Source organism: Amphiprion ocellaris, chromosome 6 (assembly GCF_022539595.1).
Source record: "Amphiprion ocellaris isolate individual 3 ecotype Okinawa chromosome 6, ASM2253959v1, whole genome shotgun sequence".
NCBI lineage: Eukaryota > Metazoa > Chordata > Actinopteri > Pomacentridae > Amphiprion > Amphiprion ocellaris.
The window spans coordinates 4,490,607-4,515,620 of record NC_072771.1 but is presented as its reverse complement, the minus strand read 5'-3'; the positions used below and the strand labels follow the sequence as shown (position 1 = coordinate 4,515,620).

Below are 25,014 nucleotides of genomic sequence, written 5' to 3'. Positions count from 1 at the left end.
TGGTTTTCTGTGCAATATACAGGAAACCTTCAGTATGAACTGCGGGTGGCATACGGTTAGCATCATGCTAACATCATGAGCATTAGCCAAAACAGCGACATTTAACTAAAACTACACAATTCATATGGCTTGACTGTGAAATATAGGTGAGAATAAAGATTATATTTGACTCTCCAGTGCTGCTACAGCACTAAAACAAAGTGTGGAGAGTCTGTGTTGGAGCTGGTTGTTTAATAGCATTAGCAGTCTCCATTTTTAAGCTAATGTTAGCTAGTGTTGCACACATAGGGTGCATTATATAGAAGATGGATGTATTTACTGGGTCTGAGAAGTGACGCCAATGGAGAAGTGGATTAAACCTGCATTTTTCCAAACAGCCAGCAGGGGGCGACTCCTCAGAAGTCAGATTGTATAACTTTTTTTTTAAACTTTATTTATAGAAATAGAAATCTATGAGAAAATTAACCTACTTTTCACTTGATTTGTTAACTCAATAACTATTTTCCTAATGCGTTTATGGTTTCAATTGCTAGTTTTAAGTTTCCTTTAATACAGCATGATGCTCAACTGGTGAATGATGGTCCCATTTAAGTTAAAATAGACAATTAAACAAGGTATCATTTAGGATGTATCTCAAGTTCTCAATCAGATCCACCTTTTACTCTTTAAGTCTGGAATTAAAAAGCCAAGATGGACAGTCAGAATTCAAACTTAAGCCTTTAAAACAGTAGTCCACGAACCAATCGGTGGTGCCATGTTTGCTACGGCCAACTTTTTTATATATTTTGTGGATGCACACTGTTTGCTGAAAAAGGAGGGGTAGAAAAAGGCATTTAGACACTTAGGAATGAGCATAAACATCACATTAACTGGATTTTCTGGAAAATCCGTCCCTAGTAATTTACATAGAAATCACAGGTTGATATAGAGAAAGTCAGGAAAGGCTGCATTTTTTAAAAAGTTATGTCTCAGTCCATTCAACAAACTGATTATACATGTAAATTGCTTCACATTCTTATATCCAGTGCCTTTAACTGAAGCCTAAAAATCGAATTATGGTGCAAATATATAATTATAACAACAGATCAAAGGCTGATTCAAGCCAGACTTTGGAGCTGAACCCATCTATGCTTCGTTTCTTTCAGGCTTTATCGTACTTTTAAGGACAACAAATATGTGTACATGCTGCTGGAGGCCTGTCTGGGTGGAGAGATCTGGAGTCTGCTCAGAGACAGGTAGGACGATGTGAGATTTTTACAGCTAATTCACCATATTTACCATTTAATCTGGAAATTAATAGCATTTTGACAGTTTTTTGCCCGCTTTTTGGAGCAAGTTCTGACATTATTGCTGTAATTTAGAAACTCATAATAAGTAATCTCAGTCCCAGCCTTCAGAAAGGACTCAGTGGGGATCCCTGTAAGTGGGTTCAGGTGTTTTTGTGTAATGAAACCACTTCACACCTCCTGAACACTGCAGAATTTGAGTCTGAATGCGTCTTTCTCGTCCTCAGGGGGAGCTTTGATGAGCCGACTGCCAAATTCTGCGTCGGTTGCGTCACAGAGGCTTTCGATTACCTGCATCGTAAAGGAGTCCTGTACCGAGACCTGAAGCCGGAGAATCTAATGCTGGACAGTGAGGGATACATCAAACTGGTGAGGAGGCACATTCGGCGTTTTGATTCTCACTGGAAATAGTTCGATTATAAGTGATGACTTGTGGGTTTCTGGTGGTTTTAAGGAGTCGAGTCTTATCAAAAGTTGCACAGTTGGTGTGAAATTAAACAAGTCTGTCGTCTGTATGTATTTCTATGCCTGGCTTTTTTGATGTAGTATTTATTATGCCACATTTATGGAGATAAAGCGGCCAACTCCTTGTTGTGCGACATCTAACAGAAGTGTTGCTTAAAACAAACCCATGAACCACAGAACCTGACAGTTTGAAAGAGATGTTGTGTCTTTAAAAAATTGCCAAAAGGACACTATTTAGCCGATTCAAAAACTGAAAAAACTGAAAAAATCTTCAAAGTTTCAACTTTCTCATGGTCCTTGAGCTAATCATATGTGATATGCAGTAAAATCAGGAAAATTAACCAAACCCAGGCTTAAAATAGTCATTTTTCACCCAAATTACTTTGGATGACTTAAAAAATTTGCCAAAAAATGAACTGTTTGCACCAGATTCTATTAAAAAAAAGAAAAACAAAGAATATCTACGCTCCTTGCTGCAAACAAGAAGCCATTAGTGACTCGGAAAATTAGATTTGCTCAATCAAACAAATGCAGCATGGCTCAAAGATAGTATACAGAGGGGGAAGTTGTTGGAAGATACATTCAGCATGGGGAAACATCTTTCTGGAGTTGATGTGAGGAGCAGTGTTAAAGCGCTTAGTTTGTAGAGGCTGTAAAAATGTAAAATAGAAAATATTTATAGTATATAGAGGCACCATTTTCCCCCCATTATTGGAAACACCTGTTGGAACTTGAAAAAGTTGTACATGTTGATTGTAGTTTTTAGAGTTTAAAAAGCAGGTAATCAAGAAAACTTGATTTATTTTTTCTTTTATTATGATTTATGTAATTAAGCAATAAGATATTATTATTATTAATAAACAATAATACATTATTATTGTTATTATTATCATTATTATTATTAATTTTAGCCTTGTGTTTAGCTTTACCTTCTATTTTCTTTTATTCCATGTGTTCTTTTTGCAGTTGTAGTTATTGTACTTTTAGGTGTAGTTGTTATTGTAGTAGTAGTTGTAGTTGTTGTTGTAGTTGTAGTATTTGTAGTAGTAGTAGTAGTTGTTGTTGTAGTAGTTGTTGTAGTTGTTGTAGTAATAGTAGTTGTAGTAGTTGTAGTTGTAGTTGTAGTATTTGTAGCAGTAGTTGTTGTAGTAGTTGTTGTAGTAATAGTAGTTGTAGTAGTAATCGTAGTTGTTGTAGTTGTAGTATTTGTAGCAGTAGTTGTTGTAATTGTAGCAGTTGTTGTAGTTGTAGTTGTTGTAGTAGTTGTTGTTGTAGTTCTAGTTGTAGTAGTTGTAGTTGTTGTAGTTGTTGTTGTAGTTGTGGTCTTTGTTAAACTGTACAAAAGACATTTCAGAGTTTTTTCTCTACTTCTTGTCGTGGTTGTTCTGTTTCCGTAGAGGTTCAGGACTTTAGATTGCAGAGAAAAATGAACCAACAGTGAGTAAAAATGAGACAGGAGCAGCACTTGACCACAAACTGGTTGGAAACTTAGTCAGACATTTTTTTTCTTGGAAAGCCCTAAAAGTTCCCAAATGGACTTCTCGACTTAACCGATAAACTCTGCCTTTTCCAGGTCGACTTTGGTTTCGCCAAGAAGATCAGATGTGGTCAGAAGACTTGGACGTTCTGCGGTACTCCGGAGTACGTTGCTCCAGAGATCATCCTCAACAAAGGACACAACTTCAGCGTGGACTTCTGGTCTCTGGGCATCCTGGTGTTTGAGCTTCTGACCGGCAGGTTAGAACATCTGGGATTCTGATCTGCTCAGTTCCTCATAACCATCCATCTTCTTATCAGTCCTACTGCTGATCATCAGCAATTACTCCTGACTGACAGAAATGAAATCTGTTCTTTACCCAACAGTCCTCCGTTCTCAGGAAGCGACCAGATGATGACGTACACGTTCATCTTGAAAGGCATCGAGAAGATGGACTTCCCCAAGAAGATCACCAAGAGACCCGAGGACCTCATACGCAAACTATGCAGGTAGAATATAAGTGGGGAAGCGGTGAATCTTTGAGTTCCTTAAAACAGAATCTGATGATAGTTGAAGGTCAGACTTATTGTGTGACAGAGACGACAAATCTTAGGCGAGCAAACCCAACATTTGAGATATCTGAGGTTTGATCCAGTCAAAAATGGGTAAAGTTTGATTGGCAGATATGAAATCGAGAGAACCTAGTGCCTTTAAATACAACTTTTTCAGCTTTTCACACACAGTAAAGGTCTAGAGGAGTTTGGTTATTTGTGGAGTAGGGTTAGGTCTTTTAACGATATCTTCAATTGAGGGGTAATTTTTGAGTTGTGGACTTTTTTGATCTTTTTTTGATAATTTTGGACATTTTTCAAGCAATTGTCGACAATTTTTGGTAGTTTAGCTTAATTTTTAACTACTTTAGGACAGGTTTAGAATCGTTTTGGACAGTTTTACATCATTTTAGTCAACTTTCAACTCATTTTCTACCATTTTTGACAATTTTTTTGGTAAATTTTGAAAATGTTTTAGGCATTTTGGACAATTTTGTAGTCATTTTTGACAGTTCCTTTGTCATTGTGGGAAGCTTTGGAGAAAATCTGGATAACTTGGACATATTTTAGTAATGTTTTTTTTGGCTCACTGTGAACAAACACAGCAGAAACACATCCAGGATACCAAAGATTGTTTCTAGGACTCTATGTCGTAAACATTAAACTGTTCCAACTACGATATATCCCATAATGTTGATGATCAAATGTTGCTTATAAAATTGATGGGTCATTTTTGATTCTTTCTGGACTCTTTTTTTGGGATAATTTTGAACATTTTTCAAGTGATTTTTGACACTTTTTGGTAGTTTTGCTTCATTTTTAACTCTTTTAGTGCAGGTTTAGAATCATTTTGGACAGTTCTACGTCATTTTAGTCAAGTTTTGAGTCATTTTTGACATTTTTTTTGGTTAAATTTTAGAAAAGTTTCAGGTATTTTGGACAATATTATACTTGTTTTTGGATGTTTTTGTCATTGTGGGAACAAAAACACGATTTTGGCTTCAGATCGTGACACCTGGAGTGGATGAGAATCTGATCTGGTTGCAGTTTTTAACAGAACTCAAATGTGTTCTTCAGCCAGAAAAAGTTCATGTAGGTATCGCGTTTATATAGGAAGTTACTATTCCTGCATACTTTGTTCAAATATGTAGAAAATAGTAACAAAAATTTAAGAAAAGCACTTCATTTCCATCCACCCAACATAAAAGAAACTGAATACTTCTGAAACTGAATACTGATGCTACAAGAATCAAAGAAAGTAGCGGACCTGGACTTGAGAAAAAACTAAATATCACTCCAAAACACTGACATCTAGGGTTTGAACTAAGAAAATTTCTGGTTTCTTTGGAGTAAAACTGCAATTTCACGAACCTCTTCAATCTTGTTTTTCAGGCGGAATCCCTCGGAGCGACTCGGTAACCTGAAAAACGGAATAATCGACATCAAGAAGCACAGGTACCAACAGTTTAGTTCCTTATCTCTGGGAGAAGATTCATTGAGCAAATGATTGGACGTAATGGACGAGAGTCAGAGTTTATGATCTCTGCAATTAGATAATGACAGAACACGACGTACAAGATGCAGAACAGTCAGTGCTGATTGCATTATTTGACTAAATTTGGGGTTAACTTCCTCTGTGAAGATAACGGAGACGCAGGAAGCTCCAAGTCGAGTCATAAATCACAGCTGGAAGGGATTAAATACACGATATTTATAAATGTGGAGCTGAGTTTTCATACTAGAGCTTCTTTCAGTCAAGCAGAACCCCAGAAATAAGGATTAAATTCAGGCTAAATGTCCAAAATGTGGCACTGACATGTGAGGATGCAGCTCGTTTGGAAAAATGCTTACAGATAAACAGATTTACTTACTGAGATGTTTATTTTCTGTGTCTGAAGGTGGTTTAATGGCTTCAACTGGGAGGGACTGAAGGCCAGAAGTTTACCATCTCCACTGAAAAGAGAAGTAAGTATGAGACACTAATAGATTACTGTAAAATACAGCGAAATTCTAACAGTAGAGCAGCGTTTTTCCAAAATACAGATAAAAACTGTTAAATTTGGAGCAAAAAAACCCAAAAATAAACAATAAACTGAACAAAAAGCAGTGTTTAGAATAGCGACTTGATCTATTCTAACTTCATACTGATGATTTGAGGTTGAACATTTTGAATTTTTTAATATGTTTTTCCCAATAAATCAAAAATATGAATTATATTTTCTTGGTTTGTCAAATATATGTAATAAACTACAATTTGGCAAAAATTACTGTGTTTGAATAAACATTCCCAAGCTATAGAAATGTAAATTTCCTTGTCCATTATCCTTTGTTGTTTGAGAATTTTAGTGTTATAATGTTTTTTAAAATGTTAGAGTTGGTAGATCTAAATTCTGGGTAATAAAGTTTAAAAGACATTTAGTTATTTATGGTACATGTCTGTAATTCAAAGTTTATACATTTTAAAAGAAGAAAATGTAATTTACAGGAAACTGCAGTTAAAGCCAATTAAAATTTTATAAATATAGTATATTAAAAATAAAATATAAAAATAAAAAATTCAGCTTCCCACAGACAACTTCTTTTTATTCCCAATTTTTTCAAAATTATTTTAAAAATATCCAAAATTACTCCTAAATGTTTAAAAATTACTCAAATATGGTCCAACATTACTTAAAAATTGTTCAAAGTTACTCGAAGATTGTCAAAAACTACTCAAAAATGGTTTCAAATTCCTGAAAAATGTTTCAAAATTACTCAAAAACGGTCCAAAAATACTAAGACTTCATTCCGCTGTAGCGAGCCAGTTTAACAACAGCTCGACTGATGATGTTATATTACTGGAAAATAATAATTAAAAACGTAACAGTAAATCTTATTTCTACTGCTGAGTACTGAAATCAATTATACAGTACATAAGTGTTAAAGTAAAATACAGTTTTAACAAAAATATTGTAAAATACTGCTTACCACAGCTACTTTTATGTGCAAAAATGTCAAAAGTTGTGAATTTAAACACCTAAAACTTATGTGATTGAATTATTTTATTGAGTTTTGCATTAGAGTGTCAGATATATGATTCATTTACTGCTCATATTTCCTGCAACACGTGCTTTACATGAGAAAAATATCAGAAAATAAGGTTGTTTTTGAACAAAACTGCATCTCTTTCAAATCAGAATACAATTTACCAGCACAAGAATTTCATTTCTGTATAGATTTAAAGACAAACAACTAAAAAAAAACACACTTAGGAAGACAGGAAATGAAAAAATAAATGATACAGGTGCCTCCTTTTCCTTCAGACCTTTCACTAATTTTGTGCATTATCACCCAAAACAGCTGCAGTGCCTCAAAAATGGTCAAAAATTACTCAAAAATGTTTCAGAATTACTCAAAAATTGTCAAAAATTACTCAAAAATGTTTCAAAATTACTCAAAAATTGTCAAAAATGACAGAAAAATTACTCAAAAGTACTCAAAGATTTTCAAAATTACTCAAAATCTTTTCAAAATTCTGCAAAAAAATGTTCAAAACTATGCAGAAATGGTAAAAAAAAAAAAAATTAAAAAAAGCTCAAAAATGTTTCGAAAATATTCAAAAGTGGTCAAAAATGTTTGAAAATTCCACAAAAATTATTGAAAAATACTTAAAAATGTTTGAAAAATACTAAAAAATGACTCAAAATTGTCAAAAATTATCAAAAATGTCTCAAAATCTTTCAAATCAGAATACAATTCAGCAGCACAGGAATGTATTTTCTGTAAAGATAGATAAAGACATACAACTAAAAAATACACACAAGACAGAAAAGGAGAAAATAAATGAAAAGGTGCCTCTGCTTGACTGTATCCTGCTGCTTTTCCTTCTGACTTCTCACCAACTTCATGCTTTATCACCCAAAACAGGCCGAGTGCTCACAAATAAACAAACAAACATCCAAAAATACTCACCTTAAACACCGTCGCTACAGATTTAGGTGCTTCATTAATTCTGGATTCCAAATCTGAGTCTGTGTTTCTTCTCCTTCCTTGCTGAACAGCTGACAGGACCGACGGACCACAGCTACTTCGACAGCTACCCTCCAGACGAGGAGAATCCTGCTGATGAGCTCTCTGGTTGGGACATGGACTTCTGAGAACTTCTGCTCCACGTTTTCATCCTTTTCCTTTCGTTTCTCGCCCTTAATGACAGAAAAGTAAAGAGCAAAATGGGTTCTAGGGTGATCTTACGTCTCCTCTGGCAACCTGGAGGTCCTCAGGTTTTCCACAGTCATTAATTTATGAACCTAAAATCTGAATGATTCTCCTCTGAGTCAGACTGTGATGCTGCCTGGTTGATATGTGGCTCGCACGTTAGCATTAAAGCTAAAATCCATAAGAAAAGTCATTCCATGAACAGTCAGTCAAGATTTCCCATCTGACCACCTCACAATCAGCTGATTCTTTATCTACAGTAACTTTATTGTATTTAATGAAGTCATGCAAAGTTTTACCTTCATACTATGAATATTTTCAGACTTACAGGCCCTCAAAGTACATAGAAGGAGGTTGAAATTTCACACTTTTTCCATCATTTCTGAGCCTCATAAGTTCATCAATCCAGCAGATAAACACATGAAACTTCTAGGGCTGAGAACACATTTGAGTTCTGTTAAAAATTAATTGAAACTACGTTAGTTTTACATCCATTCTAGGTGTCTTAATCCAGTGGCAAAAGTGTTGCTTTTGTTTGCAATAATATCATAGTTTCAGTAGCAAAAGTGCTCCAGTTTAACATCTATATGGAGTAACAAAAGGTTAAATAGGCATTTATTAGATGATCCTGGTATCTTCTGTGTGTAAAAACGATCCTTTCATTGTCTAGAACTTGTTCTGACCAACCACCTATCACACATGCTGATATAAGCCTTGAAAGTTTACCCAGAATGCACTTTTTTTGTAGTTTTTGTCATAAAATTGTCATAAATTAGTCAAAAATTGTCGAAAATTATTCAAAAAATGTGTAAAAAACTCAAAAATTGTCAAAAATTACTCAAATGTTTCCAAATTACTCAAAAATTGTTAGAAATTACTCAAAATGTTTCACAATGACTCAAAAATGATTGAAAATTACTCATAAATGTTTAAAATTTTGAAAAAAATTGTCCAAAATGACTCAAAAATGTTTCAAAATGATTCAAGATGTTTCAAAATTACTGGAAAATGGTTCAAAAGTACTCAAAAATGGTTGACAATTACTCAAAAATTGTAGAAAATTATTCAAAAATATTTGTAAAAAACTCAAAAATTGTTAAAAATTACTCAGATGTTTCAAAAATACTCAAAAATGATCAAAAATGAGTAAAACTTCATCCTGCTGTAGCGAGCTTCTTTAACATTAGTAAAGCTCGACAGGTGATTCATTGCAAAAAAAACCGAAAAAGAAGTAAGATATCCACAGTGGCATTCTTCCAGAACAGGAGCCCACTTTTACTGTCTATGCTTTGGGGGTTTCTTATTACACATATTTACAACTCAGCTGCAAATATTCACTGTGAATTGCAAATATCTCTTCATTTCCCCTCAGTTCAACAGATCTTCATTGTCCTTTTTAGAGAAATGAACGAAATGTTCTACAGTGTGGCAGAAACAGTGGGGAAAAAAATCTGAAACTCTGCAAATTACCAAACGAAGCAGCTTCAAAATGCAACATTACATGCTTTATTATGTTTGCTGTAGTTCTGAAATGATCGATTCCAGCTTTAGTTTTTGCTCAATAAGGCTGCAGAGAGGAGAAATAATCCTGTGTGGTGCAGAAACACTGATCCAGCTTCATCTCTGACCATCCTGTGTCTCAGAATTATGTTTTTACATTCCTTAATCAATGTACACCCAGATAATAATCATCTGCAGGCTCTCATGACGGCTCCAGATGTGGAGCTGCAGCTGCAAGCTCTTTACTTCCTGCAGCTGAAGGAATTAGAGCTTCCATGTGCAGTTTGTTTAGAGGCATGAAGGTGTGAAGCAGGAAGATCTGCAGCAAGAAACCGGAGAAGTGATTTTACAGCATCAGGAGCGCCAACACCTTCAGCACAGAGGGAATATTTACCCAGCATGCTTCAGGAGGAGCTCAGCAACGTGAGGAGGAGGAAAAAGCTTCAGGATTTAACCACGAGGAGGATCTTTAGGAGCTTAGGGTACAAGAAATGACAGAAAATTACTAAGAAATGTTTAAAATTAGTCAAAAATGGTCAAAGATTGTTGAAAATTACTCAGAAATGTTTCAGAATTACTCAAAAATTGCCAAAATTTAGTCAAAAATGTTTCAAAATTACTTAAAAATTGTCGAAATTTAGTCAAAAATGTTTCAAAATTACTCAAAAATGTTTTAAAATTACAGAAAAAATGTCAAAAATTACTCAAAAATGTTTCAAAATTACTTCAAAATTGTGAAAAAATTACTCAGAAATGTTTCAAAATTAGTGAAAAATGGTCACAAATGCTTGAAAATTACTCAAAATGTGTCAGAATTACTCAAAAATTGTCTAAAATTACTTAAAAATGATCAAAATTAGTCAAGCATTTATTAATTAATAAAATTTAACACAATAAAATCTGTTTAGCATTGAATTAATAGTGAAGTTGGCATAAAATGTACGTAAAAACTGAAATTGACAGAAATCAATTGTGGACATTATTATATGGTTTTGCCCTGTTTTTTAGTAGTTAACATGTAAATTTGTAGGTTTTTGAATTCTTTTAGGGCATGTCTTAATAATATTATTCTATAAAATATATAATAAAATAAAATACAAAAATTTAAATAAAAAATGTTGAATTTTTACAGTGAAGCTACGTGGGGAGGAAGTTCATCATCTGGAGTTTATTCATTCAGAATGTCGTCAAAACACCAAAGTCAGATTTATTTCCTGTTTTTACTGTTTGTCTATCAGTCTGAACAAACACAAACTGTACATAAACTGTAAATATGGAAGAAATGTTGCTGTACATAAAGTTATTATGATGATGATGATGATTTAAGTTTTGGTATATTTATCTTGTATTATGTTCAGATTGAGGAGGAAGTAAATAAATCTGAAGTATTTTGCTTTGTTTGTGTGTTATTTTGTGCCCAAAACACTGAAAAAAAATCTCATTATAAAACTGTGGAAATTTGGCAAAAAGGTGCCAGAAAATCTACCAGAAAAACAAACTTTGAAAATTATAACATTTGAAAACTGGTTTAAAACAGGCAAAAAAAAAAAAAATACATGTTTAAGCAGATTTAAAGAGGAAATCAGTGTAATTGTAAGCTGGCAGCATGAATGACTATTTGGATATTTAATGCTGACACTGTTTTCACAGCAAACATGTAAAATTATTTATTTTTTCTCTGATTATACTTGATGTTATCAGTCAATAAAAATTGGAAAAATTTATAAAATACCATGAAAATTAACAAATACTTTTTCAAATAACTGTAAAATAATGATTTCATATATATATATATATATATATATATATATATATATATATATATATATATATATATATATATATATGTTTGTGTGTGTGTGTGTGTGTGTGTGTGTGTGTGTGTGTGTGTGTGTGTGTGTGTGTGTGTGTGTGTGTGTGTGTGTGTGTGTACAATCATGGAAAAATGATTAGACCACCCTTGTTTTCTTCAATTTCTGGTTCATTTCACTGCCTGGTACCACTAAAGGTAAATTACCTGAACACACCAAAAATGCAGCTGATTCCATAATACCTTATGTCCTATATGACATGCTTCAGCTTCATTGCATTCCAGGGTATATAAGAGGACATTTCATGTCATCAGCAGCACATGCAAAGGTCTAGAGTGGTTTCCTGCTGACATTCAAGCCGTAGCACAACTCAGAAGTTGTCAGCTCTCACGTAACGCCTAAAACCAAAGAATATGTGAAGCCACAAAGGCAGCCATCTTGGAACTGCTGGCAATTGGCATGAGTGAGAGACAGGTAGTGAAAAAACTGAAGATCTCCAAGACAGCCGTTCATTACACCAAGAAAAAACAAGCCCAACATGGTTCTACCAAACTGCTAGCTGGTCAGGAAACGTCTTTCTACCCACCAGATGACCGTCACTCATCCGTTCTTGTCAGGAATCATCATCAGACCTCCAGGAACCTTAAAAATGAGTGGACACTGTAGAGAAATGTGACTTGTTCAGCAAGGACAGTTGGAAACCGCTTTCTTGAAGCTGGTCTGAAGTCCCACAGGGCAGGAAGAAGCCCTTCATCAAGGAAAGGCAGAGGGAAGCCCATTTACTGTTTGCTGGGATCACAAGGATTGGACTGTTGATGATTGGACTAAGGTTCTCTTCAGGGATGAATCCAGTTTTCAGTTGATGCCCACACCAGCCAACTTACTGGTTAGGAGGAAGCCTGGAGAAGCTACAAACCAGACTGTCTGCCCCTACAGTAAATCATGGGGGTGGATCAGTGACCATCTGGGGTAGTTTCAGTCTGGATGGAACAGGGCAAATGAACCAGGTCATGTTTGGGGCTACTCTATAAATCATCAAACGCAAAATGGAGAACCACAAGCCCAAAAACAAAGCAAGTTTGTTAGAATTAGTGCAACAGGAATGGGCTGCTGTGACAGCAGAACAATGTCAGAAGCTGGTGGAGAGCATGAAGAGATGCATGGCTGCAGTCATCAGAAACAATGGTTATGAATCAGTACTAACTCCTGTGTGGATCATGGGACTGAAACAGACAGAAAAGAAAACATGGAATCCTAAAAGCTGTTTTTGGCAGAACAATGCCATAGATATTGATGTAAGAACTGAAGCGATTTTGGTTATTATCAAGAAAACCATGGAAAATGTCTGATATCAGCTCTTAAATTAAACTCTTAAGAGCTGCTTTTGTTGTTATCATTATATTAGTCCAAACAAATGTACCTTTAGTGGTACCAGGCACTAATCACTTTTCCATGACTCCATCTATCTATCATCCATCCGTCTATCCATCTATCCATCTGTCTATCCATCCATCTATCCATGTATCTGTCTATCATCCATCCATCCATCCATCCATCCATCCATCCGTCCATCCATCCAACATCCATCCATCCTTCTATCCATCCATCCATCCATCCATCCATCAGGTCTAAAGAAGTTCTTGGTCGATGTGAGTCTTGCATACTTTTATTCATGTCTTTGAATGCTTTGGAAGGAGGGTCGGAGCTCAGAGGAGGGAGACTTTAAACCAAACGTTCACATCAGTAGTGACAAAAGTAAAGTCCATGACAGATATAAAAACCATCGACATGTCAGAGTCCCCCCTTCATCCCGGACCACACCTCTACAAGATATGCAACATACAGAAAATAAATAGATGCATGTTAAAGGTCTTTTCCATATACAAATATATTTTATGAAGCTTATTGTACAAGCATTTCTTTTTTTGTTTCACCTACAGCGGAACATTTCCAAGATGGAATAAACTGCTGATAAATGTGTATAAATGTACTTTTCCGTACTTGCAGAATGCAGAAAAAAAGCCCCAGAGGCAACTTGTTGGCATGCGTTTCTCTAAAAATCTGCATTGGCACAAGATGAGGAAACTGTAAAATGTTGTCAGTACAAAATATATCAAGTTAAACAATCTGCCTTTAGGTATCGACACAAAATAAATGTCTCTGGAATATCAAAACGGCGAATCATCTGCAAAACGCTTTAGCATAAATTCCACTTATCACAAGAATATGCGCTATGTTCACTCTTTGTTTGCTATTTTTGTACCATAAAAAAATATTCTCAGCTGACTTGAGCTCGGTTCAGGCGACTGAATCAAATCAAACTGTGTTTTAAAGCAGAAATTCACCCACTGAAAAGGCACTTCTATCTCAAAGAGGCATAGTTATAGTGAGCTATATACAAAAACAATGTACAAGGAAGAGAAAAAACAAAGGTTTGCTGCTATATTTAAGTCTATATGCTCTGAATAAATATTTGGTTTTGTGACAATAATGCACAAAGTTACGACACAAGTGATCACATAACACACCCTCTCATGATTTAGGTAAAAATCCACTCTGTATAATAACAATATATAATAATTTTAGCCTTGTGTGACCCAGGAAAACTGATCACTGATGTATATTATGCACTCATCATTTTTGGGCTTTATTATTTTAAAAAATCGACTTTTATTGTGAAAATCAAATAGTACAGCTACCAAAACACTTAATTTACTGTAAAGAGTAGCTTTTGTTAGTTTTTTTTTGTCTTTTGAAGGCTCAAGAACATAGGAATGGATGACAAAGGAAAATGTATGAAAAGGCTTGTTGGTCTCTGCAAAGCACTACAAAGTTGTTCTAATTGATCATTTTTATGCTACGATGAAGTATTTCTTATCCTGATGGTGGTGTTTTTTAGATAGTATGACTTCTGGTACCTCCGGGACGCCTATTTTGGAGGTTTTCTAGGCAGTTTTTCCATTGTTTTTCTTAGTAATACTCAAATTAAAGAAGCAACAGGCAGAAATGTGGACAAAAATGTCAGTATTTTAGCTTCAATTCAAACCTCGACCTGTGAAAAATTCCTTGATTGGCTAAAATGTGTAGATTTTAAAGACAAATAAAGCTTGAAAATGGAGCTGGGAGGAGGTCTAGTTTCCACTCAGACCATTTTAATTACAGTATGCTTCAAGATTAGTGAGGTTAATATGGATTTTTGCCAATATAATGCTGCCTACTGCAGCTTTAATGGTCAAGATCACAAAATTAGCATAAGCAGACAGCAAAAATTGAATAGTTAAGATTTGGTTGTCTCGTGGACCCCTTTTTATGGAGGCTTTCTAGGCAGTTTTTCCACGTAAGTCCATCATTCTTCTTCTTAATACTTATATAAAGCTGCACTAGACAGAAATCTGGAAAAAAAAGTCAGTATTTCAGCTTCAATTCAAAACTTGTCCTGTGAAAAGTGCCTTGATTGGCTAAAATTTCTCCATTTTAAAGCTAGATAAAGCCTGAAAATGGAGCCAGGAGGAGGTGCAGAAGTCTAGATTCCACTCAGACCATTTTAATCACAATATGCTTCAAGGTAAATGAGGCTAGATGCCGGAATAATACTGCCTACTGCAGCTTAAATGGTCAAAATTACAAAATCAGCATAAGCAGACAGCAGAAAACGAATGGTTATGATTTGGATGCCTCCTGGACGCCTTTTTAGTCAAGTTTTCTAGGCAGTTTTTCCACTTTCATCCATCATTTTCACTCTTTTTTGCCCTATGGTGCTGCTTTAATGGTCAAAATCACAAAAGTAGTATGAACAGAAAGCAGAAAACCAACGGTTAAGATTTGGTTGTCTCGTGAACGCCTTTTAATGGACATTTTCTAGGTAAACTTAACCATCTACGTATCTCATCTGGCCTGGGACCACCTTAGGATCCAATAGGAGGACATGGAAAGACCTAAAATGACCCCAAGAGGTTGAATAAAAATGTTGTGAAGTCACCAAATCTCAACCCAACCTATTGGAGATTTTGAAACAACACACCCCCATCATCATCAAAACACCAAATTAGAGAATATCTTTTGGAATATTGGTGTTCCATCCCTCCATTAGAGTCCAGAAACCAATCCAAAGTTGAATGGAAGCATATAGTGGCCCAACACCTTACTAAGACATTTTATATTGGGGTTTTCCTTTAATTTGTCACCCATTTGTACATGGAATCCAGATTTCCAACTAAAAAACAATGAGTCTTGAGTATACGTCAGGCAAAACTGATTCCAGACCAGCAGTGTATATTGACTCCATACTGATTTTGTTGATAAAAACTGATTTCTGGGCAGTTTGTAAATGTTTTTTCTTCATAAAGGTCACTCCAGACTGTAAATACGATACATTATTTTAAAAAATAGGTGATAGCAACATGTTCTGAAACTGCTAACCTTCACTGACGGCCAAGTCCCACCATTTATTTGCGTTTTTTTGCAAACTTAACAGCTCCAACGAGGGTTTTAAATACCTCCACAAGCATCCAGAGTCCTGCAGTTTTACGCTTGTATAGTGAAAGCCTTGGTTTATTGTAGTAGTTTCTCCTTTTTATATGCTTTGTCCCTTTATATTTCTAATAAAGTTTGAGGTTTGAGCTAACGATAGCGCAGGTCTCCCACTGCTAACGAAGACCACATTCTTCAGCTCTTAAAATCTGGGTTCTGAGTGACAATATAAACACAAATATGCAAAAAAACCAACTACCATCTAGGTCACAATTCTGGCTTTGGAATCTAACATTACCCTCTATAGCAGCCAAGCCAATAATTATACAATAACGTTCTCCTATAGCGAATAAACACAGTGATAGTACGGACATAAATACTTACACATCGTAACAAAAACCATGCAAGTGCGAGCAGAGGTGACCTTGTGGTAAAGACAACTTCAAGCTGTGAAGAAGGCATCAGTTCGAGCTATTTTTTATCTGAGAAAGTGAATATTTTCCTTCAGTTTTTGTCTCTTTTGTTGTTGTTTGTCTGCCTCAGTTGGTGTTTGTGTAGCTTGACAGTGAGTTTATGATCCGCCCCGCTAACAGATGACTGAGCAGCGATGATAAATACGAAGATAAACAGTGGTGCCGGTTTGCTGGTGGAGAGCTGACTTTTTTTCCCGTTCCCGTAATCTTCCACGAGGATAATGATAATAATAATAATAATAATAATAACAACTCACACAATCCATTTATCTTCTTCTTCTTCCTGTGGACAGACAGAACTCCTCTTCGCCTGGAACAGCAGCCAGTCACTCTCCTCCAGTGCAACAAGGGAAGTTCAACGGATGTTTGAGAAAGACTGAAGAAGCAGGAGGAGAGACTTGGAGTCTTTTTGGCTGTTGTTGTTTTTTTTAACTATACGATACGAGGCGTGGAAATGGGAGGAAAGGAAACTATCTACAGGCGCAGGAATCTACAGTCATGTTGGGGTAGACTTTGAGCACCACGTTCTTGTCCTCGTCGAAGAAGAGGATGCTGAGGGAGGACATCTTCTCGGGGACGCAGCAGGGCTCGGGGATGCCGGGGACGACGCCCACCGCCCGGACTATGCTCTGGATGGTGGCGTGGTTAGACGGCTTCAGGGCCTGAAAGGGATTAAAAAACAACAACAGAAAAATCCATCAGAAAGCTGACGTCTTGCTTTGACAGTGTCCAAAAAGGAAATTAAACTCTTTATCTCTTTTTAGAATTGGATTGTTACACCTACTGTTGCATAACTTTCTTTTGAGATGCACTTTAAGGAAATGTTTGGTCTCATTTTTAAAGTGTCGTTCAACATTCCCCTTGGTACAACTCAAAATAAAGCAGCTTTAAAAGTAGAATTCCCCTCAAAAAGCACCAAAATTTCACCCTAGATTTAACCTTCACAGTGAAAGTCCTCCATCTAACCCAACGCACCACCAAATCCAATTTTCATAATTGACTTTATTCCTATTTATACCTTCTCAATTGATCTGTGAAAAGCGTCATGAGTGGCTAAAATAGTTTGATTTTAACAATACGCAAAGCCTCAAAATGGAGCTTATAGAAGATGCAGAAGTCTAATTTCCTCTAAGACCATTTGAATTACAGTATGCTGAAAGTTTAGTGAGGTTAAGATGGAATTTTTGTCCAATGACACATAGAAAATACTGTCTACCCCAGCTTTAATTGTCAAAATTATAAAGTAGCATCATTTAAAAAGAAATCTAACGGGGCAAAAAGCATGAACTTAGGGAAATAAAGTAAGATGTTTAACTAAAACCGACAATGTCCTGAAATTTGACAAAGTCTAACTTGTTGGTTGAGACGTTATGTGCCATATTTGCTAAAGTTGTGGACATACATGAGTTTCTGGTATAATGAGGGATTATTGAAGGCATTTCAGGTGCACATATGTTTGGTTTTACCTTCAAAGAAAATAGTTTAGATGATCTGCCATGTCTTATTTCATGTCTTGTCTGATTTTGTTGTGGCTAATGACAGTTTTCACTGTCGACCAATATGGTGATTTACAATTTTCTTAACTAATCAACAAGTTGTCGGTCTTTAAAATGGCAAAAAATGGTGAAAAATGCCGATCAGCGTTTACCAAAGCTCAGGATTATGTCCTGAAATGTCTTGTTTTATCTGCAACCCAAAGATATTTAGTTTATTATCATTGCAGAGGAAAGAAACCAGGAAATATTCACATTTCAGAACTTTAAAGACCAAAAACCCACCCCAACAGTGCAAATTGTGCATGACCGTCATGTATACTGGGCATAAGTGCTGCTGGACATTAGTGTCGAGTCATCTGTCCAGTTATTGGTTTATAAAATGTCCGAAAAAGGTGAAAAACAGTTAATCAGTGTGTTCCAAAGCCCAAGACGATGCCTGCCACTGTCTTGTTTTCTCCACAACCCAAAGACATTCAGTTTACTGTCACAGAGGAGGGAAAAAAACCCAGCAAATATCCACATTTACGAAGCCGGAATTAGAGAATTTAGACTTTTCTTTCCTTTAAATATCTAATTAAAGCAATTAATTGATTGTGAAAATAGTTGCTGATTAATTTAATGGTTGTAGTAGATTGTTGCAGCTCTGTTCATAATAAAATGTTGGCTTCATCATGAAAAAAGAGAGTTTTTTATGTTCTGGCTTACACAAAAACCAACATTTACTGCTAATTTGTCAAACATAACACACAGCTGACAGATGACTGCATCATCTGACAGCTTCAGTCTAGGCTGTTAGAAACAGCTGCTTCATGTGACAGGACTTTTCCCTTAGAAACCAGTAAACTCCTTTGAATAGCAGCCATTTAGCATCTTCTAAAACTTGGTCCTGACAAAGGAGGATCACAGGCCTGACTGACCAACTGAGCAGAAAAGCTGCAGGAGAGGGAGGCGGTCGCCTTCAGGGCCTCAGGCTCCACTTCTGGGACTAATTACCTCCGAACTACAAAGACCGGCGACTCCGAATTTAATGAATTAAGTGGAAGGAGCCCGAGCATTCCGGCCATGTTTAAAATACCTGTGATGTTATCTTGTCACTGGTGCCATGAGCTACAAGGCGGAGCTGGCGTTTAAGTCTTAGCACTGATTTGTCTGATCTGTCAGATGTGCTAAAAATGATGCCGCCTGGATCTGAGTAGAAAAGTTTTACAGATTTTTGATGGAGAGGTCAAACACCTGCTCCTAAGAAAGTTGGATTTTTCCTACAAATCCATGTAGATTACATCACTAGCAGTTTGAACACTTAACTGCAAGTTTAGTGGAATCAGACGCTACTTTAGACTGACTTTTGATTATTATTAAATTACCTAAGTTTAGCTCTGATTGGCATCTTTAAGGACTTGGCAGATGGTAAAAGATCTTCCATAACCACATTATCCCGGGGAAGAAGATTAAAGCAGATGGCATAAAGTTTGCCCTTATCATCTATAATATGAGACAGACAGCTTTCAGGAACTTTTGACGTTAATGCTACTCCAGTTAATCCAACACAGAGCAGTAACAGCAGCAGCAAACATGGGACTCATAGATGCACCGATAGCTAAACGCAGCATCTTCCATTTACATAATGTGCACCATACTGCATTAAAAAAGCTCAGTGTTTGCAGGTTGAACCATACAGACTGACATGTATGAACAGTCTGTACTGGGTGGCAGAATCTACATTTTGGTGCCCCATGATGGTTGTTATCAGCTGTCACTGTCTGACAAACTATTTATGGAGACAAATATTATTTAAATATGATAAAAAAAAAAAAATTGGATCACTGGTCCACCAGATGGTGCTGAGATGAAAAAATACACCCAACATCAGCAGTGAAGACACAAAACCAGGCTAAAAGGTGTGCTGGATCAAACTCTGTAGTGCAATATTGGTTTGTGATCCCCAAAATTGAAGCAGTAGCTTCTATTTTGGAATGTACTGTCACAAATAGTACATTAGAAGTCTGAAAAAGTTAAATAATCCAGCAGTTTACAATAAAAACAGCTAACATTGGTAGGAATCTATAGAAATTAACATAGTTTTGTGTAGTTTTATTGGTTTAGCTACTTTCCTGTTATCTTCAAACCCTTACAGATATGTCTTGAACCCTGTAACGGGCACTGGAAACACCTCAGTGTAGTATTGGTAGAAAATCAACATAATTTTATGTAGTTTTCTTGGTTTATGTACTTTACTGTTATCTTGAAACCCTTACAGTCGTCTTGAACCCTATTATGTGGCCTGGAAACACTGTGGTGTAACATTTGTGGCAAATCTATGGGAACTGGCATAGTTTTGTGTAGTTTTAGTTTTGTGTAGCCCTGGTCCCAGAGCTGGATGCTGGATGCTTCAGATGTGTGGCTGTGTTTTATGGTCCTTGTGTCCCACCCCCCACCTCTCTATCTCTACCTCTACACCTCTATCTCTACCCATCTACCTCTTCCCCTCTACCTCCGTCCCTCTATCTGTATCCCTCTATCTCTACCTTTCTACCTCTTCTGTTCCTCTCAACCCGCCCGGCCAGCAGCAGATGGTTCCCCCACATTAGAGCCAGGTTCTGCTCGAGGTTTTTTTCCCTGTTAAAAGGGTGTTTTCCTTGCCACTGTCGCCTTTTGGCTTGCTCTGGGGGTCAGGCATATGGGTTCTGTAAAGCGTCTTGAGACAATTTGACTGTAATTGGCGCTATATAAATAAAATTGAACTGAATTGAATTGAATTTTATTGGTTTATCTACTTTTCTGTGATCTTGAAACCCCTTAGAAGTCTCTGGAAACCTCTTACGGGTTCTGGAAACACCTTGGCCTAATATTGGTGGAAACTCTATAGAAATCAACATAGTTTTGTGTAGTTTTATTGGTTTAGCTACTTTCATTTTATCTTAAACCCCTTTCGAAAATCTCCTATGGGGTCTGCAAACACTCCAATCTAATATTGATGGGAAATCTATTGGAATTAACATAGTTTTGTGTAGTTTTATTGGTTTAGCTGCTTTTCTAATATCTTGAAACCCCTTTGAATTGCCTTTCAATCTCCCATGGGGTCTGGAAACACTTCAGCCTAATATTGATAGAAAAACTATTGGAATCAACATAGTTTTGTGTAATTTTATTGTTTTAGTTACTTTATTTTTATCTTGAAATCCCTTAGGTAGGTGTTGAAACTTCTGATGGGGTCTGAAAATATTTTGGTCTACTATTGGCAGAGAATCTACAGGATCAACATAGTTTTGTAAAGTTTGTTGGATTAGCTACTTTCCAACTATCTTGAAACCCTTACAGATATGTCTTGAAACCTATTATGGGGTCTGGAAACATCTTGGTCTGATATTTGTGGAAACTCTATAGGTATTAACATCATTTTGTGTAGTTTTGTTGGTTTAGATATTTTTCTATTATCTTAAAACCCTTACACATATATCTTGAGCCCTATTATGGGGTCTGGAAACACCTCTGTGTACTATTGGTGTGAAATTTATAGGAATCAACATAGTTTTGTGTAGTTTTATTGTTTTAGCTACTTTGACTTTATCTATCTTGAAACCCCTTACAATTGTCTTAAAACCTCTTATGGGGTTTGGACACACCTCGGTCCAACATTGGTGTAAAATATATAGAAATCAATATTATTTTGTATGGAATTATTGGTTTGGCGACTTTTCCATAATCCTAAAACATCTTAGATAGGTCTTCAAATCTCTTAAGGGGTCTGGAAACACTTCGGTCTAATATTTGTGGAAAATCTATAGGAATCAACGTAGTTTTGTGTAGTTTAACTGGTTTCTATAATCTTGAACATCCTTACAGTTGTCTTGAGACCTCTTATGGGGTCTGGAAACACCATGGTCTGATATTGGTGGAAACTCTGTCGGAATCAACAGAGTTTTGTCAGTTTTATTGGTTTAGCTACTTTTCTATTATCTTGAAACCCCTTAGATAGGTCTTGAAGCCTCTTACGGGGTCTGGAAACACCTCAGTCAGCTCTACAAGTCTCACCTTGGGCATGGGGAACTGGCAGGACCCTGAGCAGTAGTAGGCATCGAATGATTTGGGTGATATAATCCATTCACTCCATCCGATATCGGCAAAGTCCACTTTCAGGTATCTCCGAGCGCAGTTCCTGGGCTCGTTCCACTGCTTCTTTCGCGCCTTTTTAATCGTCTGCTCGTCGAACTGCAGCAGGGGCATCTTGTGCCGCTGGTTCTTGCGAGTCTTTTTGCGCGGCCGACGGGCCTGTTTGTTTTCAAAAGGCTCGTACGGACTCGTCTCGTCCCAGCCGGTCGTCTCGTACGGATACTCGGGTCCGGGGAGCTCGTTGTTCTGCAGAGGGAGGAGAACGTTCACCGAGCGCTTGTGTCTGGCCGGCGGCTGCTCTTGCTCGGTGTGGTTTCGCTCTCGCAGCCCCAGTTTGTGGAAGGGAACGAAGCCTTCGCCTCCCACCGAGTGGTGTCTCTGGAGGGTGGCCACCACACTTTCAGGTTCTGAAATGGCCGAGTCGTTGGCGTAGACCAGGATGTAAGGCGAGCGGTCCGACAGGAGCTTCTTCCACTGCTGTGGCCCTTGAGAAGCCACTTCGATCCCAATGAGCAGCTCGTCATGGTGTTTGGCCTGGTTGACCACTCGAGTGATGTCCTTCCACTGCCAGGAGATGAAGTCCCTGTAGAGCGTGGACACGTTGATGCGAAAGTGTCCCAGAGTCCTCAGCTTGTTGTCCACGGAGCCAAAGCTCCAGATGACCATGTGGATGTGGCTGTGCCTGCGGGGGCCGTGGCGGACCTGGATGCAGGTTTTGGACCTGGAGCAGCTGCCGGTGCTGTTCTGAAGGTCTCCAATGTAGTAATGAAGGGTGGCCGACAGAACGTCTTCCGACTTGGTGAGGGAGGTGAGGTTGAAGATCTGCAGCTGCTTCTTGTTTATTGTACCTGTGTGAACATTAAGTAGTATTATTTACACAATGCAACACAGTCACACATAATCTCAAAAACTGACCTGCACAATAACAATAATAATAATAATAATAATAATAATAATAATAATAATAATAATAATAATAATAATAATAATAACAACTAGCATGTACGCGTTTCAAGATCCAACACATTCTCAGCCATGCAGACACTTTTGGTTTTATTTGCTCTGGAAAAATGTGTTTTCATCCCAAAGGAGGCAAAGAAATTTGATTTCTAGTTGTAAAAAGATTAAAAATTTGGTTTTAAAAATCTCTATTATTTGGTGTAGTCCACAAAAAAATGCATTTAAAAGTCAATCTTGCTTCTCTCTTTATATTATTAGTTTGAATAAAAAGTCCTCATGATATCTGGGCATATTTAGAGAAACTAGAAGAGTGTTTCTGGAAAGATGTTGCTATTGAAATTACATCTTTTTGTTTTATAACAGACATGGAAACGCCAAATAAAGAGAGAAAATAAATAACTCAAAATAAAAATAAACCCAAAACTTTAAAATAATATCTGAAAAAGGGAAGAATGAAGATTAACTTGTTACCTACTGTTTCCGATTTGCTTCAAACCTTATATACATCTCAAGAAACCCCAAGATTATAATTTTACGCATTCTTTCTATTGTAAATTTAATATAATATCAGAATACATTAGCAGAAATCCATAAATATCTCAGAATCCAATTAAATAAAACCAAAGCCACCTGCATGGCCAGAGATCTGTGGGAATAAATGAGGAAGTATGTTTGTAATTTGGGTGAACTTGCCCTTTATATGCTTTAACATACAGCCACCAGGCGATAGGAGGCAGTATAATCTAACAAAGTTTGACTCCCAGTGGAAGCTGGTTGTCTTTAATAGTGCCCACGTTCAAGTGATAACAGCACCGCAGCCTGTGAGCAGCTCAGGGCTTATAAGATTCCCGTTAGTATAAACTTTCCTGCGCACCAACACTAATAAAAAGCTCCTGAAATGCAGAAGCTCAGCGCGGTGGAAACTCTCCGGTCGTGCAGCAGCTCAGGCAGGCTGGGCAGCTGCCAGATCCTGGCTCGAGGGAAAATCTATCCGGACTATCTGACAGTAAGATCTGAAGGTGTGAAAACAATTGTTTCGCCAAAAACCATGTTCAGCTGCACGCAGCGATGTGATGCGAATCTCGCCTCCTGGCACGAGGAAGCAGTAACAGGTTGATCACATTTCCATGACTGGATCAACAGGTGGATTTCAATTTCAGCAGCGTAAATCAGCACATGGATGGCACCGATTTAGTTTTGCTGTTTGTTTAAACCAAAAAACAACGATATAGACGTTTAATTACGCAAAAAAAAAAAAAAATCACAGTTTTTCCAATTTGGCCAAATTGCGCACACATTCCGCGCACTCACACTATTAATGTGCAGATAATCCAAGCTCACCACAACACTTACTAGATCATATTTACATTTCTATATTTTACACAATAAGACACGCACTTATTTCCTTTCCTAAACTGCTAAACGTCAGTGCGTAAAAGTTTGGATACGTACCCCAGTGCGCTTTGAAGCTGCGAACAGTGTTGCCGTCCTTGAAGGGAAATCCAGCTCGGTTGTACTTCGCGTAAAGCATCTGCATGTGCTCCGTCATTGTATCCTGTAAAAGCGCGTCCTGGTCTTCCTTCGTCGCGTACTTTTTATCCACTGAATGCGTAAAATCCACCTTTCGCCTCTCGGGGAAATTGTCCGTTTTCAGCATCGCGCAGTATCCAACGCACAGATAACTCCATCCGTAAAGCAGCACGACCACAAACCGAGAGTAGAGAGCCATGCTGGATTAAATGGAGGAAACGTAGCGACGGGAAAAATAACAGCTGTGGAAAACCTTCTCCAAAAGTGGCCCCTATCTCCAGAGAGACATACCATCACCTGAGGATGTGACTAAATGATAGCATCACCTCTGACAGCGGTCACAACAAGAAAGTGTGGGGGAAGTTATCCAACAAAAGTCCGCTTTGGATAAAGTCGCAGGTCTGAAATGCGCAAAAAGTCAGTAAATGATACAGGAAAAGAAAAGGTTCCGGCGCGCAGCAGAAGGTGCAATAAAGCAGATGCAGGAGAGGCGAGCTGCTAAAACTGCGACGCTCCGGAGCTCTGAGTTGATTTCAGGACCAGCAGCAGTCAACCGTCCCCCCGTCTCAGCTTTCATTGAAGGTAAAGCATGTTGTGCTTGGTATTATAGGGCTTGTGGGACCAGCTGGGTATTCCTCTTACACACACACACACACACACACACACACCCCCACACACACACACACACACA

At 37.2% G+C, this 25,014-nt stretch overlaps 2 protein-coding genes and 1 long non-coding RNA gene across 3 annotated transcripts in view; 1 reads left to right on the top strand and 2 right to left on the bottom strand.

Annotated features, from left to right (window-relative positions):
- The window catches only part of prkg2 (protein kinase cGMP-dependent 2), a 53,480-nt gene extending 42,609 nt beyond the window's left edge, over window positions 1-10,871 (top strand). The window contains exons 13-19 of the mRNA XM_055011778.1: window positions 1,146-1,235; window positions 1,514-1,655; window positions 3,325-3,488; window positions 3,615-3,737; window positions 5,172-5,234; window positions 5,678-5,744; window positions 7,820-10,871. Of these exons, the coding sequence (XP_054867753.1) occupies window positions 1,146-1,235; window positions 1,514-1,655; window positions 3,325-3,488; window positions 3,615-3,737; window positions 5,172-5,234; window positions 5,678-5,744; window positions 7,820-7,915 (745 nt within the window). The 3' untranslated portion in view covers window positions 7,916-10,871. The remainder of the gene's footprint in view (window positions 1-1,145; window positions 1,236-1,513; window positions 1,656-3,324; window positions 3,489-3,614; window positions 3,738-5,171; window positions 5,235-5,677; window positions 5,745-7,819) is intronic.
- LOC118470006 (uncharacterized) lies at window positions 5,151-7,951 on the bottom strand. The gene is made up of 3 exons (XR_004847002.2): window positions 7,731-7,951; window positions 5,651-5,732; window positions 5,151-5,199 (listed from the first exon to the last, which is right to left on the bottom strand). It is a non-coding gene; the product is annotated as an uncharacterized LOC118470006 (long non-coding RNA).
- Window positions 10,872-12,934: 2,063 nt separating the features above from the next.
- On the bottom strand, window positions 12,935-24,941 carry bmp3 (bone morphogenetic protein 3). The gene is made up of 3 exons (XM_023266029.3): window positions 24,246-24,941; window positions 21,756-22,681; window positions 12,935-16,889 (listed from the first exon to the last, which is right to left on the bottom strand). The coding sequence occupies exons 1-3, from the start codon at window positions 24,520-24,522 to the stop codon at window positions 16,698-16,700; spliced, it is 1,395 nt and encodes a 464-aa protein (XP_023121797.1). The 5' UTR covers window positions 24,523-24,941; the 3' UTR covers window positions 12,935-16,697.
- Between the last annotated feature and the right edge of the window lie 73 nt (window positions 24,942-25,014).

Bases quoted from the DNA above. Each gene is read 5' to 3' on its own strand.
- bmp3 (XM_023266029.3), bottom strand. From the start codon at position 24,522: ATGGCTCTCTACTCTCGGTTTGTGGTCGTGCTGCTTTACGGATGGAGT. The intron at 22,682-24,245 runs GTACGTATCCAA...ATGTTCACACAG, and splicing joins CAGCTTCAAAGCGCACTGGG to GTACAATAAACAAGAAGCAG. The intron at 16,890-21,755 runs GTGAGACTTGTA...AATCCCTTTCAG, and splicing joins GCCAGTTCCCCATGCCCAAG to GCCCTGAAGCCGTCTAACCA.